The sequence below is a fragment of the Protopterus annectens genome, chromosome 5.part0 (assembly GCF_019279795.1).
Source record: "Protopterus annectens isolate FY-2018-M chromosome 5.part0, PAN1.0, whole genome shotgun sequence".
Lineage (NCBI taxonomy): Eukaryota > Metazoa > Chordata > Ceratodontiformes > Protopteridae > Protopterus > Protopterus annectens.
This window is the reverse complement of record NC_056735.1, coordinates 93,652,860-93,673,502: the sequence shown is the minus strand read 5'-3', so window position 1 is coordinate 93,673,502 and position 20,643 is coordinate 93,652,860. Positions and strand designations below refer to the sequence as shown.

The following is a 20,643-nucleotide window of genomic DNA, read 5'->3' as shown; positions in this document are numbered from 1 at the left end:
AGTAACAACAAAGAAGGCATATTACCAAGGTAGACAGATAAGTAATAACAAAGAAGCCATATTACCAAGGTAGACAGATAAGTAATAACAAAGAAGGCATATTACCAAGGTAGACAGATAAGTAATAACAAAGAAGGCATATTACCAAGGTAGACAGATAAGTAATAACAAAGAAGGGATATTACCAAGGTAGACAGATAAGTAATAACAAAGAAGGCATATTACCAAGGTAGACAGATAAGTAATAACAAAGAAGGCATATTACCAAGGTAGACAGATAAGTAATAACAAAGAAGGCATATTACCAAGGTAGACAGATAAGTAATAACAAAGAAGGCATATTACCAAGGTAGACAGATAAGTAATAACAAAGAAGGCATATTACCAAGGTAGACAGATAAGTAATAACAAAGAAGGCATATTACCAAGGTAGACAGATAAGTAATAACAAAGAAGGCATATTACCAAGGTAGACAGATAAGTAATAACAAAGAAGGCATATTACCAAGGTAGACAGATAAGTAATAACAAAGAAGGCATATTACCAAGGTAGACAGATAAGTAATAACAAAGAAGGCATATTACCAAGGTAGACAGATAAGTAATAACAAAGAAGGCATATTACCAAGGTAGACAGATAAGTAATAACAAAGAAGGCATATTACCAAGGTAGACAGATAAGTAATAACAAAGAAGGCATATTACCAAGGTAGACAGATAAGTAATAACAAAGAAGGCATATTACCAAGGTAGACAGATAAGTAATAACAAAGAAGGCATATTACCAAGGTAGACAGATAAGTAATAACAAAGAAGGCATATTACCAAGGTAGACAGATAAGTAATAACAAAGAAGGCATATTACCAAGGTAGTTAGAAAAGTAATAACAAAGAAGGCATATTACCAAGGTAGACAGATAAGTAATAACAAAGAAGGCATATTACCAAGGTAGACAGATAAGTAATAACAAAGAAGGCATATTACCAAGGTAGACAGATAAGTAATAACAAAGAAGGCATATTACCAAGGTAGACAGATAAGTAATAACAAAGAAGGCATATTACCAAGGTAGACAGATAAGTAATAACAAAGAAGGCATATTACCAAGGTAGACAGATAAGTAATAACAAAGAAGGCATATTACCAAGGTACACAGATAAGTAATAACAAAGAAGGTATATTACCAAGGTAGGCAGATAAGTAATAACAAAGAAGGCATATTACCAAGGTACACAGATAAGTAATAACAGAGAAGGCATATTACCAAGGTAGACAGATAAGTATAACAAAGAAGGCATATTACCAAGGTAGACAGATAAGTAATAACAAAGAAGGCATATTACCAAGTAGACAGATAAGTAATAACAAAGAAGGCATATTACCAAGGTAGACAGATAAGTAATAACAAAGAAGGCATATTACCAAGGTAGACAGATAAGTAATAACAAAGAAGGCATATTACCAAGGTAGACAGATAAGTAATAACAAAGAAGGCATATTACCAAGGTAGACAGATAAGTAATAACAAAGAAGGCATATTACCAAGGTAGACAGATAAGTAATAACAAAGAAGGCATATTACCAAGGTAGACAGATAAGTAATAACAAAGAAGGCATATTACCAAGGTAGACAGATAAGTAATAACAAAGAAGGCATATTACCAAGGTAGACAGATAAGTAATAACAAAGAAGGCATATTACCAAGGTAGACAGATAAGTAATAACAAAGAAGGCATATTACCAAGGTAGACAGATAAGTAATAACAAAGAAGGCATATTACCAAGGTAGACAGATAAGTAATAACAAAGAAGGCATATTACCAAGGTAGACAGATAAGTAATAACAAAGAAGGCATATTACCAAGGTAGACAGATAAGTAATAACAAAGAAGGCATATTACCAAGGTAGACAGATAAGTAATAACAAAGAAGGCATATTACCAAGGTAGACAGATAAGTAATAAGAAAGAAGGCATATTACCAAGGTAGACAGATAAGTAATAACAAAGAAGGCATATTACCAAGGTAGACAGATAAGTAATAACAAAGAAGGCATATTACCAAGGTAGACAGATAAGTAATAACAAAGAAGGCATATTACCAAGGTAGACAGATAAGTAATAACAAAGAAGGCATATTACCAAGGTAGACAGATAAGTAATAACAAAGAAGGCATATTACCAAGTTAGACAGATAAGTAATAACAAAGAAGGCATATTACCAAGGTAGACAGATAAGTAGTAACAAAGAAGGCATATTACCAAGGTAGACAGATAAGTAATAACAAAGAAGGCATATTACCAAGGTAGACAGATAAGTAATAACAAAGAAGGCATATTACCAAGGTAGACAGATAAGTAATAACAAAGAAGGCATATTACCAAGGTAGACAGATAAGTAATAACAAAGAAGGCATATTACCAAGGTAGACAGATAAGTAATAACAAAGAAGGCATATTACCAAGGTAGACAGATAAGTAATAACAAAGAAGGCATATTACCAAGGTAGACAGATAAGTAATAACAAAGAAGGCATATTACCAAGGTAGACAGGTAAGTAATAACAAAGAAGGCATGTTAACAAGGTAGACAGATAAGTAATAACAAAGAAGAATTGTTACCAAGGTAGACAGATAAGTAATAACAAAGAAGGCATATTACCAAGGTAGACAGATAAGTAATAACAAAGAAGGCATATTACCAAGGTAGACAGATAAGTAATAACAAAGAAGGCATATTACCAAGGTAGACAGATAAGTAATAACAAAGAAGGCATATTACCAAGGTAGACAGATAAGTAATAACAAAGAAGGCATATTACCAAGGTAGACAGATAAGTAATAACAAAGAAGGCATATTACCGAGGTAGACAGATAAGTAATAACAAAGAAGGCATATTACCAAGGTAGACAGATAAGTAATAACAAAGAAGGCATATTACCAAGGTAGACAGATAAGTAATAACAAAGAAGGCATATTACCAAGGTAGACAGATAAGTAATAACAAAGAAGGCATATTACCAAGGTAGACAGATAAGTAATAACAAAGAAGGCATATTACCAAGGTAGACAGATAAGTAATAACAAAGAAGGCATATTACCAAGGTAGACAGATAAGTAATAACAAAGAAGGCATATTACCAAGGTAGACAGATAAGTAATAACAAAGAAGGCATATTACCAAGGTAGACAGATAAGTAATAACAAAGAAGGCATATTACCGAGGTAGACAGATAAGTAATAACAAAGAAGGCATATTACCAAGGTAGACAGATAAGTAATAACAAAGAAGGCATATTACCAAGGTAGACAGATAAGTAATAACAAAGAAGGCATATTACCAAGGTAGACAGATAAGTAATAACAAAGAAGGCATATTACCAAGGTAGACAGATAAGTAATAACAAAGAAAGCATATTACCAAGTTAGACACCCAAGTAATAACAAAGAAGGCATATTACCAAGGTAGACAGATAAGTAATAACAAAGAAGGCATAGTACCATTGTAGACAGATACGGAATAACAAAGAATGCATATTACCACGGTAGATAGATAAGTAATAACAAAGAATACATATTACCAAGGTAGACAGATAAGTAATAACAAAGAAGGCATATTACCAAGGTAGATAGATAAGTAATAACAAAGAAGGCATATTACCATGGTAGACAGATGAGTAATAACAAAGAAGGCATGTTACCAAGGTAGACAGATAAGTAATAACAAAGAAGGCATATTACCAAGGTAGACAGATAAGTAATAACAAAGAAGGCATATTACCAAGGTAGACAGATAAGTAATAACAAAGAAGGCATATTACCAAGGTAGACAGATAAGTAATAACAAAGAAGGCATATTACCAAGGTAGATGGATAAGTAATAACAAAGAAGGCATATTACCAAGGTAGACAGATAAGTAATAACAAAGAAGGCATATTACCAAGGTAGACAGATAAGTAATAACAAAGAAGGCATATTACCAAGGTAGACAGATAAGTAATAACAAAGAAGGCATATTACCAAGGTAGACAGATAAGTAATAACAAAGAAGGCATATTACCAAGGTAGACAGATAAGCAATAACAAAGAAGGCATATTACCAAGGTAGACAGATAAGTAATAACAAAGAAGGCATATTACCAAAGTAAACAGATAAGAAATAACAAAGAAGGCCTATTACCAAGTTAGACAGATAAGTAATAACAAAGAAGGCATATTACCAAGGTAGACAGATAAGTAATAACAAAGAAGGCATATTACCAAGGTAGACAGATAAGTAATAACAAAGAAGGCATATTACCAAGGTAGACAGATAAGTAATAACAAAGAAGGCATATTACCAAGGTAGACAGATAAGTAATAACAAAGAAGGCATATTACCAAGGTAGACAGATAAGTAATAACAAAGAAGGCATATTACCAAGGTAGACACGTAAGTAATAACAAAGAAGGCATATTACCAGGTTAGGCAGATAAGTAATAACAAAGAAGGCATATTACCAAGGTAGACAGATAAGTAATAACAAAGAAGGCATATTACCAAGGTAGACAGATAAGTAATAACAAAGAAGGCATATTACCAAGGTAGACAGATAAGTAATAACAAAGAAGGCATATTACCAAGGTAGACAGATAAGTAATAACAAAGAAGGCATATTACCAAGGTAGACAGATAAGTAATAACAAATAAGGCATATTACCAAGGTAGACAGATAAGTAATAACAAAGAAGGCATATTACCAAGGTAGACAGATAAGTAATAACAAAGAAGCTATATTACCAAGGTAGACAGATAAGTAATATCAAAGATGACATATTACCAAGGTAGACAGATAAGTTATAACAAAGAAGGCATATTACCAAGGTAGACAGATAAGTAATAACAAAGATGGCATATTACCAAGGTAGACAGATAAGTAATAACAAAGAAGGCATATTACCAAGCTAGACAGATAAGTAGTAACAAAGAAGGCATATTACCAAGGCAGAAAGATAAGTAATAATAAAGAAGGCATAGTACCAAGGTAGACAGATAAGTAATAACAAAGAAGACATATTACCAAGGTAGACAGATAAGTAATAACAAAGAATGCATATTACCAAGGTAGAAGGATAAGTAATAACAAAGAAGGCATATTACCAATGTAGACAGATAAGTAATTATAAAGAAGGCATAATACCAAGGTAAGAAGATAAGTAATGACAAGGGAGGCATATTACCAAGGTCGACAGATAAGTATTAACAAAGAAGGCATAATACCAAGGTAAGCAGATAAGTAATGACAAACGAGGCATATTACCAAGGTCGACAGATAAGTAATAACAAAGAAGGCATATGACGAAGTTAGACAGATAAGTAATTACAAAGAAGGCATATTATCAAGGTAGACAGATAAGTAATAATAAAGTGGACATATTACCATGGTAGACAGATAAGTAATAACAAAAAAGGCATATTACCAATGTACACAAATACATAATAACAAAGAAGGCATATTATCAAGGAAGACAGATAACTGATAACAAAGAAGGCATATTACCAAGGTAGTCAGATAAGTGATAACAAAGAAGGCATATTACCAAGGTAGACAGACAAGTAATAACAAAGAAGGCATATTACCAATGTAGACAGATAAGTATTAAAAAAGAAGACATATTACCAAGGTAGACAGATAAGTGATAGCAAAGAAGGCATATTACCAAGGTAGACAGATAAGTAATAACAAAGAAGGCATAATACCAAGGTAGACAGATAAGTAATAACAAAGCTGGCATATTATCAAGGTAGACAGATAAGTAATAAAAAAGACGGCATATTACCAAGGTAGACAGATAAGTAATAACAAAGAAGGCATATTACCAAGCTAGACAGATAAGTAATAATAAAGAAGGTATATTACCATGGTAGACAGATACGTAATATCAAAGAAGCCATATTACCTAGGTAGACTGGTAAGTAATAACAATGAAGGCATATTACCAAGGAGACAGATAAGTAATAACAAAGAAGGCATATTACCAAGGTAGACAGATAAGTAATAACAAAGAAGACATATTACCAGGGTAGACAGATAAGAAATAACAAAGAAGGCATATTACCAAAATAGACAGATAAGTATTAACAAAGAAGGCATAATACCAAGGTAGGCAGATAAGTAATAACAAAGAAGGCATATTACCAATGTAGACAGATAAGTAATAACAAAGAAGGCATATTACCAAGGTAGACAGATAAGTAATAACAAAGAAGGCATATTACCAAGGTAGACAGATAAGTAATAACAAAGAAGGCATAAAACCAAGGTAGGCAGATAAGTAATAACAAAGAAGGAATATTACCAAGGTAGACAGATAAGTAGTAACAAATAAGGCATATTACCATGGTAGACAGATAAGTAATAACAAAGAAGGCATAATACCAAGGGAAACAGATAAGTAATAACAAAGAAGGCATATTACCAAGGTAGACAGATAAGTAATAACAAAGAAGGCATTTTGCCAAGGTAGACAGATAAGTAATAACAAAGAAGGCATATTACCAAGGTAGAAAGATAAGTAATAAAGAAGGCATATTACCAAGGTAGATAGATAAATAATAACAAAGAAGGTATATTACCAAGTTAGACATATAAGTAATAGTAAAGAGGACATATTACCAAGGTAGACAGATAAGTAATAACAAAGAAGGCATATTACCAAGGTAGACAGATAAGTAATAACAATGAAGACATATTACCATGGTAGACAGATAAGTAATAACAAAGAAGGCATACTACCAAGGTAGACAGATAAGTAATAAGAAAGAAGGCATAATACCAAGGTAGACAGATAAGAAATAACAAAGAAGGTATAACACCAAGGTAGACAGATAAGTAATATCAAAGGCGACATATTACCAAGGTAGACAGATAAGTAATAACAAAGATGGCATATTACTAAGGTAGACAAATAAATATTAAAAAAAGAAGGCATATTACCAAGGTAGACATATAAGTAGTAATAAAGAAGGCATATTACCAAGGTAGACAGATAAGTAATAACAAAGAAGGTATATTACCATGGTAGACAGATAAGTAATAACAAAGAAAGCATATTACCAAGGTAGACAGGTAAGTAATAACAAATAAGGCATATTACCAAGGAGACAGATAAGTAATAACAAAGAAGGCATATTATCAAGGTAGACAGACAAGTAATAACAAAGAAGGCATATTACCAATGTAGACAGATAAGTATTAAAAAAGTAGACATATTACCAAGATAGACAGATAAGTGATAACAAAGAAGGCATATTACCAAGGTAGACAGATAAGTAATAACAAAGAAGGCATAATACCAAGGTAGACAGATAAGTAATAACAAAGATGGCATATTATCAAGGTAGACAGATAAGTAATAACAAAGAAGGCATATTACCAAGTTAGACAGATAAGTAATAACAAAAAAGGCATATTACCAAGGTAGACAGATAAGTAATAACTAAGAAGGTATATTTCCAAGGTAGACAGATACGTAATAACAAAGAAGGCATATTACCAAGGTAGACAGAAAAGTAATAACAAAGAAGGCATATTACCAAGGTAGACAGATAAGTAATAACAAAGAAAGCATAAAACCAAGGTAGACAAATAAGTAATAACAAAGAAGGCATAATACCAAGGTAAACAGATAAGTAATAATAAAGAAGGCATATTACCAAGGTAGACAGATAAGTAATAACAAAGAAGGCATATTACCAAGTTAGACAGATAAGTAATAGTAAAGAGGACATATTACCAAGGTAGACAGATAAGTAATAACAAAGAAGGGATATTACCAAGGTAGACAGATAAGTATTAACAAAGAAGGCATATTACCAAGGTATTAGGATAAGTAATAACAAAGAAGGCATAATACCAAGGTTGACAGATAAGTAATAACAAAGGAGGCATATTACCAAGGTAGACAGATAAGTAATAACAAAGAAGGCATATTACCACGGTAGACAGATAAGTAATAACAAAGAAGGCATATTACCAAGGTAGACAGATAAGTAATAACAAAGAAGGCATATTACCACGGTAGACAGATAAGTAATAACAAAGAAGGCATATTACCAAGGTAGACAGATAAGTAATAAAAAAGAAGGGATATTACCAAGGAAGACAGATAAGTAACAACAAAGAAGCCATATTACCAAGGTAGACAGATAAGTAATAACAAAGAAGGCATATTACCAAGGTAGACACATAAGTAATAACAAGAAAGGCATATTACCAAGGTAGATAGACAAGTAATGACAAAGAAGGCATATTACCAAGATAGACAGATAAGTAATAACAAAGAAGGCATATTACCAAGGTAGACAGATAAGTAATAACAAAGAAGGCATATTACCAAGGTTGACAGATAAGTAATAACAAAGAAGGCATATTACCAAGGTAGACAGATAAGTAATATCAAAAAGGGCATATTACCAAGGTAGACAGATAAGTAATAACAAAAATGGCATATTATCAAGGCAGTCAGATAAGTAATAAAAAAAGACATATTACCAAGTTAGACAGATAAGAAATAATAAAGAGGACATATTACCAAGGTAGACAGATAAGTAATAACAAATAAGGCATATTACCAAGGTAGACAGATAAGTAATAACAAAGATGGCATATTACCAAGGTAGACAGATAAGTAATAACAAAGAAGGCATATTACCAAGGTAGACAGATAAGGAATAACAAAGAAGGGATATTACCAAGGTAGACAGATAAGTAATAACAAAGAAGACATATTACCAAGGCAGTCAGATAAGTAATAAAAAAAGACATATTACCAAGTTAGACAGATAAGTAATAACAAAAAAGGTATATTACCAAGGTAGACAGATAAGTAATATCAAAGAAGACGTATTACCAAGGTAGACAGATAAGTGATAACAAAGAAGGCATATTACCAAGGTAGACAGATAAGTAATAACAAAGAAGGCATATTACCAAGGTAGACAGATAAGTAATAACAAAAAAGGCATATTACCAAGGTAGACAGATAAGTAATAACAAAAAAGGCATATTACCAAGGTTGACAGATAAGTAATAACAAAGAAGGCATATTTCCAAGGTAGACTGGTAAGTAATAACAAAGAAGGCATATTACCAAGGTAGACAGATAAGTCATAACAAAGAAGGCATATTACCAAGGTAGACAGATAAGTAATAACAAAAAAGGCATATTACCAAGGTAGACAGATAAGTAATAACAAAAAAGGCATATTACCAAGGTTGACAGATAAGTAATAACAAAGAAGGCATATTTCCAAGGTAGACTGGTAAGTAATAACAAAGAAGGCATATTACCAAGGTAGCCAGATAAGTAATAACAAAGAAGGCATATTACCAAGGTAGACAGATAAGTAATAACAAAGAAGGCATATAACCAAGGTAGACAGATAAGTAATAATAAAGAGGACATATTAGAGATGAGATATTTACAAATGACATAAACAGACATGAAATAGACAATATCACAAGTTTGAGTTACCCCTGATAAAAGTCGTTGGAAAAAATAACAGTAATGTCATTGATTATATACATTCATGGTGAGAGTTAGCCAGCCTTGTTACAGTGGCAAAGCCAGTTTAGTGCCAGATGTTGTTTGAGTTTAGCTTTGAACTGGGATAGGGAGGAGAACAAATTAATGTTAGCGGGAATGAGGTTCTATGGTTTAACTGCAGAGTTTGCAAAGAGGGAGTCACCAGCTACATTGTTAATTTTAATTGTTTTAATTTGTAGTCTGTTTGAGGATCGGAGCAGTCTTGGATTGTTGTGGGGAGTGATCATATTTTTAAATGCTGGTGTGTTATCTGGATTATACAGAATTTTATTAGCCGTAATCAAAAGGTTATATTGGATGAGACTGGGAAGTTTTAGCCACCCAAGCTGTTTAAGGTTGATGCAATGGTGTGTTCTAAAAGGTAGGCCAGTGGCAAACCTGGCAATGTGGTTGTAACAGACTGAGAGTCTATTAAGTACAGTTTTATTTAGATTAGAGAGAAGGGTGATGCATATAAAAGTGTTGGAAGCAGGTGGGAGCGAGCTATGGAACCATAGCCGGAGGGGTTAGGAAGGCTTTTATTCTATACAGTGACCCTAGTTTTTTATTGATGATTTTGATTGTTTGGTTTACATGAAGGTCAAATTTTAGGTTATTATCAATTATTACTCCTAACAGCTTTGTAGAGGAGTCAGGGGTGATTATAGGTTCATAGATTCATAGGTTAGTACTAAGCTAACTGCCCTTGCGAGCCATTTTAAGCCTAGCCAATTACCCCTTGTGAGACTCAAACCCTGCACCTTGTGTTTGTAAGGCAAACACCTTAACCATTAGGCCACCCTCCCAACATTATTGTGCCATCTTTTGCATTTATGGTGAAGGTAAATGGTGTGGACCTTTGTGTTGAAGAGAATGAAAGCGTTTTAGTTTTTTTGGGATTTAGCAACAATCGACGCTCGGAGAGCCAGGTTTCTTTAGTATTAAAGGTGGATTGAGTAACAGACCTTAATTCTGAGGGAGATGTGGCTGAGCAAATCAGGGTGAAATCATCAGTGTATTGGATACAGCTGACATTCAGGATGACTGTATATAGGTTGCTTATAAAGATGGAAAACAGTAGGGGTACTAATATGGAGCCTTGTGGCACTCCAAGGGGGTTAGGCAATAGGTTGGAGAGCTTGTTCTGCCAGAGGACAGCCTGCTGCCTCCCACTGAGGTAAGATTTAAATGGGTATATATTAGAACATCGAAGTATTACTACTCCGAATGTTCTAATATCAAACCCTTTGCATCGAATGCTGAAAATAGCGAAGCTGCAGAATATCGAATACTTTCCTAAGGAAAGTTTTCGGTGGGCCATTTCTGCAGCTTCGCTATTTCCTTGAGTGTGAAATGAAGGTTATGGACCGGGTTAAGGTAAGTTTGTGAATGAAGGTGAGTGTGCGATAGGGACCTTAGGGTTAGGGACCGGGAAAGGTGAGTGTGCGATAGGGACTTTAGGGTTAGGGAGCGGGTAAGGTGAGTGTGCGATAGGGTCTTTAAGGTTAGGGAGAGGATAAAGTGAGTGTGCGATAGGGACTTTAGGGTTAGGGAGCAGGTAAGGTGAGTGTGCGGTAGTTACGGACCTTAGAGTTAGGGTTGGGTTAAGGTAAATGGATAGCTAGTAGTGTATGTATGGTTTAGTGTAGGGTTTTGTGAAGTGTATGCATGTAGATTATGTATTTTGGTGTGCTTGTGTTGTGTGTATGTTTGTTGGAACAGTGAATTCTTTTCCCTGGGAAAAAATTTGCTGTTCTGAATGTTTGATGTTATGGTGTTTCGAGTGAAATGGTTTGATATTATAACATTTGATGTAGTAATACTTCGATGTTCTGATATAGATCCAATTTAAACCATAGAATGGCATTGGTATTTAGACAGAAAGATTGCAGGGTTGAATCAAAAGTTGGTGAACCACCATGTCAAATGCCTTTGAAAGATCCAAGAAGTGGGATGAGGATATTTGATTATTGTTATGATTATTATTAATGGTATTGTTGAACGCTAGTAGGGCTATGGTTGTGCTGTGGTGTGAACGGAAGCCATGTTGGGTATCGACCATGAGGTGATTCTGAATTAAGTGGTTCATGAGTTGTTTGTGAATACATTTTTTCCATAATCTTAGCTAGTGGAGAAAGTATAGCTATCAGTCTGTAATTGGAGAATTCAGTGGAGGAACCTCCTTTATGTAGTGGGATTACATAGGATGTTTTCCAAATAGTGGGAATTTTTGCCTCTGCTATGGTGCAGTTAATTAGTATAGATACTGGATAGGCTATGGCATCAGCTGATTTTTGAAGGTACGCAGCAGGGAGTTGATCAGCTGAGAGTGTGGTGAGTTTTAATTTTTTGAGCAAAGTACAGATAAGTGATGTGGACACTGGTTGGAAGCTGAAAGAGAGTAGGTTTATAGGGGTGGTACTATCAGGACCAGGGGAGCTGGGAGGTAGTAGGCTAGCTAGGGCTTGAATTGTCTATGTAAAGAAATGGTTAAAACTGTCTGAGACATCCTCAGGAGATTTATCAATGGTAGTGATGGGGATAGGGGTAGACATTTTTCCAGGATGGAGTAGATTATTCAGACCTACCCAAAACATCTGAGGATTGTTCTTGTTTGCTTTCTGTATATTACAGTAGTATTGTTTTTTGTCTTGTAGAATGTATTTTTTAGTCTCATTCCTAGCTTGCTTGTATTTAACATGATTGTAGGGGTCTTTAGTGGAACGCCATAGAGCCCAGATTTTGTTTCTGCTGGAAATTTTTAGTATAGATTCTTTAGACAGCCATGGGGCAGATTTTGCCTTTGTTCACTTAGAAAGGGCAGGTGCATGCAAGTCAAGGATATCAAGAAATCTATTGTTGAAATATGCAACTGTCTCTTCGAAGGGGAGGTGTTTTAACATAGACCAGTTACAGGAGTTAAATTCCTGTTTGAATTTGACAGGGTCAACGTTTACTTTGTTTCTGACTTTTCTGAGTAAGGATTGATGAGGAATAATGACTTTTTGCTTAACTATATAAGTAAGAAGGTGATCATTCAGATCATCGGGGAAGGTACCAGCAGTGTACAGTTGGGGGTTAGTATTTACAAGTACCCAGTCTAGTACGCCTTCTTTATGTTTGGGATTACCTAGCCTGGTTGGGGTGGTTATGATTTGAGTAAATGCATGCAGGTTGATGTGGGTGGTAGGGGATTCTGAGGAACAGGTGGCCTAGTCTATGTTAAAGTCACCAAGTAAAAGGGTTTCTTGAGGGTAATGACATGAAATCCAGTGTAGGGTATCTTTGAGTGTGGCTATATTATTACCCGGGGGAATATACATACAGATAATGTTGATGCATTTACTTTTGTTAATTTGCAATTTAGTGGCCAGATTTATGAGTTATTAATTTGAGATGGTTGATTAACATCTAGGGTCACATTCAATGCAGATTTATAGAGTGTAGCTACCCCACCCCCCTTCCTGGAAGCACGGTTTAGCCTGTGAATGTTATACCCAGGTGGTAACACTTCATTATCAGTTGTGGTAGGTTTTAACCAGGTCTCAGATAGACAGAGAATCTCAGGGAAGTGGACAGCCAGGAGTGCATGCAGTTTATGTACCTTGTTATTGATGCTTCTAATATTGAAATGACAGGCCAGGAGAGAGTTGGTAGGTCTACTAATTGTAGTTTTTTGGCTTAGGTGGAAGATAGAGGGGGTATATATATATATATATATATATATATATATATATATATCTATATATATATATATATATATATATATATATATATATATATGGTTCCCATTCAGAAGCCTGAAACATCATAAGCCTGAAAATCAAAATCCTGAAACCAAAAGCCTGAAAATTCAGAATCCTGAAAACTCAAAATCCTGAAAGCCCAAAATCCTGAAAGCCCAAAATCCTGAAACTCAAAATCCTGAAAACACAAAATAGACATACTGATGTCATTGTGGCTTTGCTATTGTTAGCCCTGTGGTGTTAGGTCATGCGTTGGGATCAGGTAACTGTGCGGTTGGTTTTATGTTAGGGTTAGGGGCGGTTTAAGTGAGTTAGGGTTAGGGCGCAGGTTAGGCATGTATGCAATAGTGACAAATATTGTGGTTAGGGGTGGTTTAAGTGAGTTAGGGTTAGGGCGCGGGTCGGGTGAGTGTGCGATAGTGATGGACCTTAGGGTTAGGGTTAGGGTCAGGGTCAGTTGGTAGATATTAGTGTCTTTATAGTGACATATTAGCATTATTTGTGTTTTCAGGATTTTGAGTTTCAGGATTTTGGGCTTTCAGGATTTTGGGCTTTCAGGATTTTGAGTTTTCAGGATTCTGAATTTTCAGGCTTTTGGTTTCAGGATTTTGATTTTCAGGCTTATGATGTTTCAGGCTTCTGAATGGGAACCATATATATATATATATATATATATATATATATATATATATATATATATATATATATATATATATATATATATATATATATATATATATATATATATATATATATAGATAGATATATGGGTCTACTTCACATGGTCGACAGGCCATATGATCGACACTCCTTTGGTCGATAGTTCATTTGGTCGACAAGCATTTTATGTGGGGGGCTTTGCCCCCACACCCCCGCTAACTATATATATCAACTCCAGGGTCGCACAACATTGGGGAGGGGGGTAAATCTGCTTGTCGACCAAATGAACTGTCGACTAACTGAGTGTCGATCATATGGCCTGTCGACCATCTCAGGTAGACCCATATATATATATATATATATATATATATATATATATATATATATATATATATATATATCAGAGGTGGATGGGCCAGGGTTGGGATGAATGTCACCACCAAGTATAAGACTAGGGCTATACATAGTGATAAGTTTCAGGAGTTTGTTTAAAAGTTTGTAATATTGTTGGGCTCTAGAACTTGTGTGCCTGGGGTTTGCATGCTGAAAGAGTGAGCAAGGCTTAGAGTTGGACCCATATTGATTAGTATGGCTAAAGGTGGGCTGTTTTACATCTGGTGTGATAGTATGGCCATTTGGGTACTGATAATCAATAAGCATCTGGTTTTCATACAAGGTGATTACATAAGTAGCCAGCAGTATGGGTATTAGAGAATAGTGTAACATTATGAGAGGAGTGTATTTAGAAGCAAAGATGACAAATACAAAGACAATTACAGCACACAATAGTTCCATCAGAGTTTAATTCTTGGCCTAAATAAAGTCCAAATCTTAGTTACAAATATATGCAGAGATAAGTCACAAACAGTACAGTAAAAAGAACAATATTAAGTCTTGGCATTACAGTATACAAAAATATGTTACATTATAAAGGAGAGTTTAGTTGTGGTAACAAAGGTATGCTTTACACAAAACATCAAGCAGTAAAGGGCAGCAGTAATTAAACAAGGTATTTGTCAACTGAATGACCAGACATTTGAGTTTCAGACTTCATATCCTCCAGAAAACTCATGGCAACACAAAACCTTTTACTGTAGCAACTTTCCAACTTCATAAGAACACATGGCAACTCTAATGCTGTATAAGGCAAAATAATTTTCCCTAGTAGCAAAGCATTCAAAAAAATGCAAATGCCTTGATTGTAAACCATAATAGCTGTATGTATATGTATCATGAAAGGCAACCAGAAAGAGTATTAGAAGGTGAACAATATAAAGTTATAAATCATGTCCCAAAAAGAATGATGCCATGACCATATTATAACAATAATGGGAAAAATCCTTGTGGTGTGAAGTGTCCAATGAATCTCCTGGAAATAAAGATGAAACCCAGGCCGCTAGGCCTCAATGAAATATTAACAAGATATACCAAATAAAGGCAAACGCAATCAGCCTAAAATGCCCAATGCTGCTTAATAACTATCATGGTGAAATTGCTGATTACACTAATACATATCAGCCAATAATAAGGCATAGATAAGTTCTGAATATGAGAAACACAAAATGATATAGCATCCCACAATACCTGTTAATAATCCAAAACAACATAATAAATGTCCAGTGCTGATTTATGACTGTTTTTGCTTCAATTTACTGGTTGTACTAAAATATACCAGCTGATAGTAAGACACAGAAAAGTTCGATTGCCAAAGAAACCAAAAATTATGTACCCAGAATTTCATCTTTCTGTGGTTCATATGGGTAAACCTGTATTGGTAGCATATTTAAATATGCTTGGAAATTCCTTTTTTTATTTATCTTGTGAAGATATGTGAAGGCTGCCAACCTAGCCAGATAGAATTTTGTGGATAATTCTGTCATTTATAAATATTAATGTAAGCCACATGCTTGTTCTCTTTGCTAAATGTTGAACTTCAAAAATGTAACCACATTGCACTCTGCAGAAGGAAAGCTGAGAAGTCAAGCATTGTATAATTTTTTTATCTCAATCTCAAAGCCGAGATGTTTGGATGAAGGAATTCTTGCTATTGTTTTGAGACCAGAGTTAATTGCTAGAATTTATATGTATAATGTCTTTTATTGCTGTAGCTTCCTGACCAGATGCAAGATCAAAAGGGCTGTTACACCCTGGGTTTCTATTAGTGTGGGAACCAGAGAGAAATGATGAAATCTGAAATGAGCCAGTAGTACTGGGTTGTCAATTTAAGGACAGAGAGACTCAGATCATTTTGTATTTTTCTTCAGAACATGCAACTCACCAGAACTCTACCTGTGCTCTATATGTAAGTTTATTTTAGAACTGTGTTTCTGTTACATATAGCTAGGAAATAGGAAGATTAGACTAGATGTTTTTCTGTATTGATGCCAGAACTATTCTACTGTATTATTTTAAGCATTTCTCTGTAGTCTCTGAACTCTTGACTAGCACTGTGTAGTAAGAAGTACTGTCTTGTGTTATTATTATTTATTATCAAATGTTTTTCTGTGGCTGTTTTATGTAGAGATAATTTAAGCTCTAGAGTGCATTGCATGGATATAGTGATACAGTCCAAGCCACCCCAAATAAGCCTTGCTGTTCAGTCACACTTAACATTTGGATAATAATATTGCACAGTAATAATTGGACACCCTTTGATAAGGGCCTTATAGCCTGGATAGAAGGGGCATAGCTGGAGAACCTGTGCCAGTCTTACCCAGGAGTGTATGTGTGTTTGTATATAACTCATATCCTAAAGTGTGTATGTGCCAGCTACTTGGGCAGGGACACAAAGCACTGGTTGGACAGAGAGGGTGCTGGAGGTTTTAGCTTGACCACTAGACTGACATCTGGACCCTATAGCTGTCCCAGTGGGGAGTCTTATTGGGGATCTGGAGAGAAAGGGAGAAACCAGCCCCAGACTGACTGTGATCTCTGTGTGGTCTTAAGGGAAATTGTACTTTGCTGTGTGTATTTGTTATCCTCCCCTATGTGGATGCCCCTCACTGGTGTTAGTGGTGAGGATTGAGGTTGCTTGATTGCTGGGCCAGTGCACGGGTGTCACAAATCTAATTCTTCCTACTCCCATATCAGTATATCTTTATTCTACATTGCTCTAGTTTCTGCTTGCATGTCTTGATATTTTACTTTATGTCTTTCAGTTTGTAAGATAATGTAGTCACTGGTTGTATCAGGTTTGATAATTAAATCTATATTTGCCTTTTTCTCTTGACCTACAACATCCTGTTCATTTGTTTCTACCTTTTTATTTGGTAACATGGGATGATTCCATGTGATTATTTCTTATTCATTTTCAGTAATTCTTTCTGGTTGATATTTCCAATGCCTCTCAGCTACCTGGATGTTGTAACATTTACACAATCTCCAGTGTAACAACATGGTCACATTGTTAAGTATTTCATTATATAAACCTTCAGTCATAAGCATATCAGAACCTGCAACAAGATGTGCAACTGTTTCTAGTTGTGTACAGCAGAATTAATGTTTCTTAGTATCTCTTACCTTTTCTATGCATTTTTGAACCATTAAGTATGCATTCCGCTGTCTTGAGCTGACAATATTAACCTTTCACCTTTTGATTCACATTCGCCTTGACTGACTTGAATATCAGGTCTTGAGCAACATGTGGTTGTTCCCACGGTTTTCTGCACTTTCCATTATAATTGTGGGCTTTCAGGTTTTCCTTTTTTATTGATCACGTTCTTTATTTTTTGCCCACTTGTGGTTTGATTTTCATACTTAATCCCTTCCTAAAAGCTTCTACTAACCAGTTGGATGTATGTACTGACTCGTAGTGGGGGGGGGGGCTTTATCAGCTACAGCATGACTCTTAATTTACAGCGACTACTGAAGAGGGGGCTGGTCATCACCCAGCTTCAGAAAGACTTTATCTTGTTTTTTTATCATCTAGACTAATCACCATATCTTTCTTGCTTGATATACCATTGTGCCAGCTCTGAAGCATATGGAACATTATTTCATAAAACCCAAATAATTTTTAGCATTTTTTCTTTATTCTTATGAGAATGTGAATGTGTATACCATAATTCTGTAGATTTTGCTCTCATTTCTAATCTCCATAGTGGACCTAAGAACCATTTTTCTTCCTTGTATACTCATATGCCCTTTTGCTTTAATCCATTGCCCTATATAGGGGGCTGCACCCCCTCCTGACATCTTAATTTGTATCCTCCTTGTCACTCCCCTCAGTAGTGTCACCTGGTTAATTTTTAGCCCTGCCATGACCGTCCATATGTCATGCTCCTTTAAGTGTCATGAAATTAAAAAAAATGTTCCCACAGAGTTCCCAGGTCATGCATTTATTTGCGTAGACTTGGGCACTGGCACTCTCTACTTTTCATCTCTGTTGGCTTGCTCCTTTCTGCCTTCCTCATGCTGATATTATCCATCCCTTCCACCTTTTCCACTAGTTTCCTTATATTGTTTCCACTAGTGAAATGTATGGTACAAACTGCTCTGATGTTCTGGGGGGAATGGGTAGTACTTCTGCACCATGTTCTGTGTAGCTGCCTGCTGATGACAGGTTTAATCCTGTTAGGATCACGGTCTCACTCTCAGACATATTGTCCACTATGCCTGCACATGTCTCCTTCCCTACAAGGACAGTCTCCACTGAAGTGGAAATCCTGGCTTTTTGTGCATGTGCTCTAACACTCTTTCTGTTCGCTAAAACCTCACCACTGCTAAGGACAGACAGTTTAGTGACAAAGGTTAACATGTGCGCTGCTTAACTAAGGCTTCTACCTAATTCAGCGGTCTTCTCCTACAGTACTTCTGTTTCTTTCCTGATTAAGTTACTCCACTTCATTTCCCAAAGAACAGATCCTGGAGTTATATGTGTTTCCCCCCTGCTGCCTCCTGCACAGGCCTGACTGGAACCTGACTTCAAGGTCCCTTGTCCTAGTGCTACCTCAGCAGTGGAATTCCATCTCGGATGTTGCTTCCTTATCCTTGTGGTTTCCTCTATGGAGAATCCCAGCCTGTTTCTTAAGCTCTTTGGATGGTTGTTCCATAACTTAGACAGGCCAATGATGCACCAACATAAATTAATGAAGCACAGTTGTTGGAATATGCCTGTTTTTCCCCTGTGTCATCCTTCCACTGTCCTTTTTAGTATGACTATTGTTTATTTTTGTCATCACATGGGGCACTGATGATGGCATCGGTCACTCCTCCATAGGAGAGATGGCCCTCCATATCCTGGCAAACTGTAGTTAAATTTAAGACAATGTGGACAGACACCTGTGGATGAGACAACACTGTGTCTTCCTGAACATTGTGTAGATGTTTGCCGCTTCACACTCATTGTAACACTCCCATCACTTCTGTGTGCTGGCTTCTTAACTGCTGTTTTCTCTCATATATTGTCTCAATTTGTTGATGATGACACTGCTGCCTTTATTAAGGAAATACTTGATGTATGAATGAACTGATACTCTCCTTTGCAAACTACACAATGTTCAGCATTTGGTATGTAATTACATACATACTTGTGTGCTGCAGGCTGGATATGCTAATTTTGCACAGGTAATGAGGTATAGTTCCACTGGCATGTAAATTGTATGATTATGTCACCAAAAGCTACAAGCCTTGTCTGGAATGTACACCTCTTATTACATTGGCACAGTGAGTGTGTCTCAGTAAGTTTATGGGAAGTTATCACACACCCATACTCTGGAAGTATTCCAAGAATAGCTGAAGACTTAACTGGATTGTCTGTTATTTTTATAAAGTGATTGCATCATTTACTCTGTAATCAGTTAATCTGCATTCCACATTTCCTTATACTGCCATGTTATTTATTTCACATAATTTGTTCTTCCCTTTTTTCTATATAATGCAGAAGCTGGACAAGATTGCACAGTTCATGAAATCCAGTCGTTATTACAAAGGTCCGATTAATAACCGGATGGCCAAGTGGGGAAACAAGAGGATGTAACATAAGATGAAACTTCACATATCACTACAATGTGTCACAACCCCAATATCACTGTCATGCTTGGAATTATAATTTTTATAATGCAACTTAACAAAGTATTGTATAGTTTTAATCTTACAGTATGAACATACGCCACAACCTTGTCATTATCAGTGACTTATGCACTTGTTGAATAAGTGTGTATTTAATATGATAGCAATGGACTGTAACAGCACTTGTAAATACAGTGCTTCTTAATTTCTATCATTGTGAAAAATTCCATTGTACTTCTCCTTCTACAACATGGTCTACAGTAAAGCCTCTTACTATAGGTCCTCTTGTAAAATAAAAGGAGTGTTTTTTTTTTTATAACATGTTAGGTTTTTACTTACTTTGTTTCATTTTTTAAATCATTATGTATTTTCTTAACAAAAAATGAGGCATAGCTATTTATTAGATAAATAATGTTTACTTCTTTCTTGCTGATCAATATTCAAGTCTCATATGCAGGGTGCTTACCTAAACATATCAAATGTGAAATACAGTATCTCATTATTGGTGGGATCTTGCTTATGCTCATCTCTACAGAAAGGAGCAACAAAATGTTTAACGGCCTGACTAACGCCTAAACACTTGGTGGCTCTCATTAAATCTAGTGCTCAGTAATTATTCATACCTTTGTTAATTGTCACTAAATGCAAGTGCTTGCTG

At 35.4% G+C, this 20,643-nt stretch overlaps 1 protein-coding gene across 1 annotated transcript in view; it reads left to right on the top strand.

The window, feature by feature from the left end:
• The window catches only part of LOC122802013 (glutathione S-transferase Mu 6-like), a 246,524-nt gene extending 226,226 nt beyond the window's left edge, over nucleotides 1-20,298 (top strand). The window contains exon 8 of the mRNA XM_044071759.1: nucleotides 19,858-20,298. Coding sequence (XP_043927694.1) covers nucleotides 19,858-19,953 — 96 coding nt within the window. The 3' untranslated portion in view covers nucleotides 19,954-20,298. The remainder of the gene's footprint in view (nucleotides 1-19,857) is intronic.
• The last annotated feature ends 345 nt before the right edge of the window (nucleotides 20,299-20,643 follow it).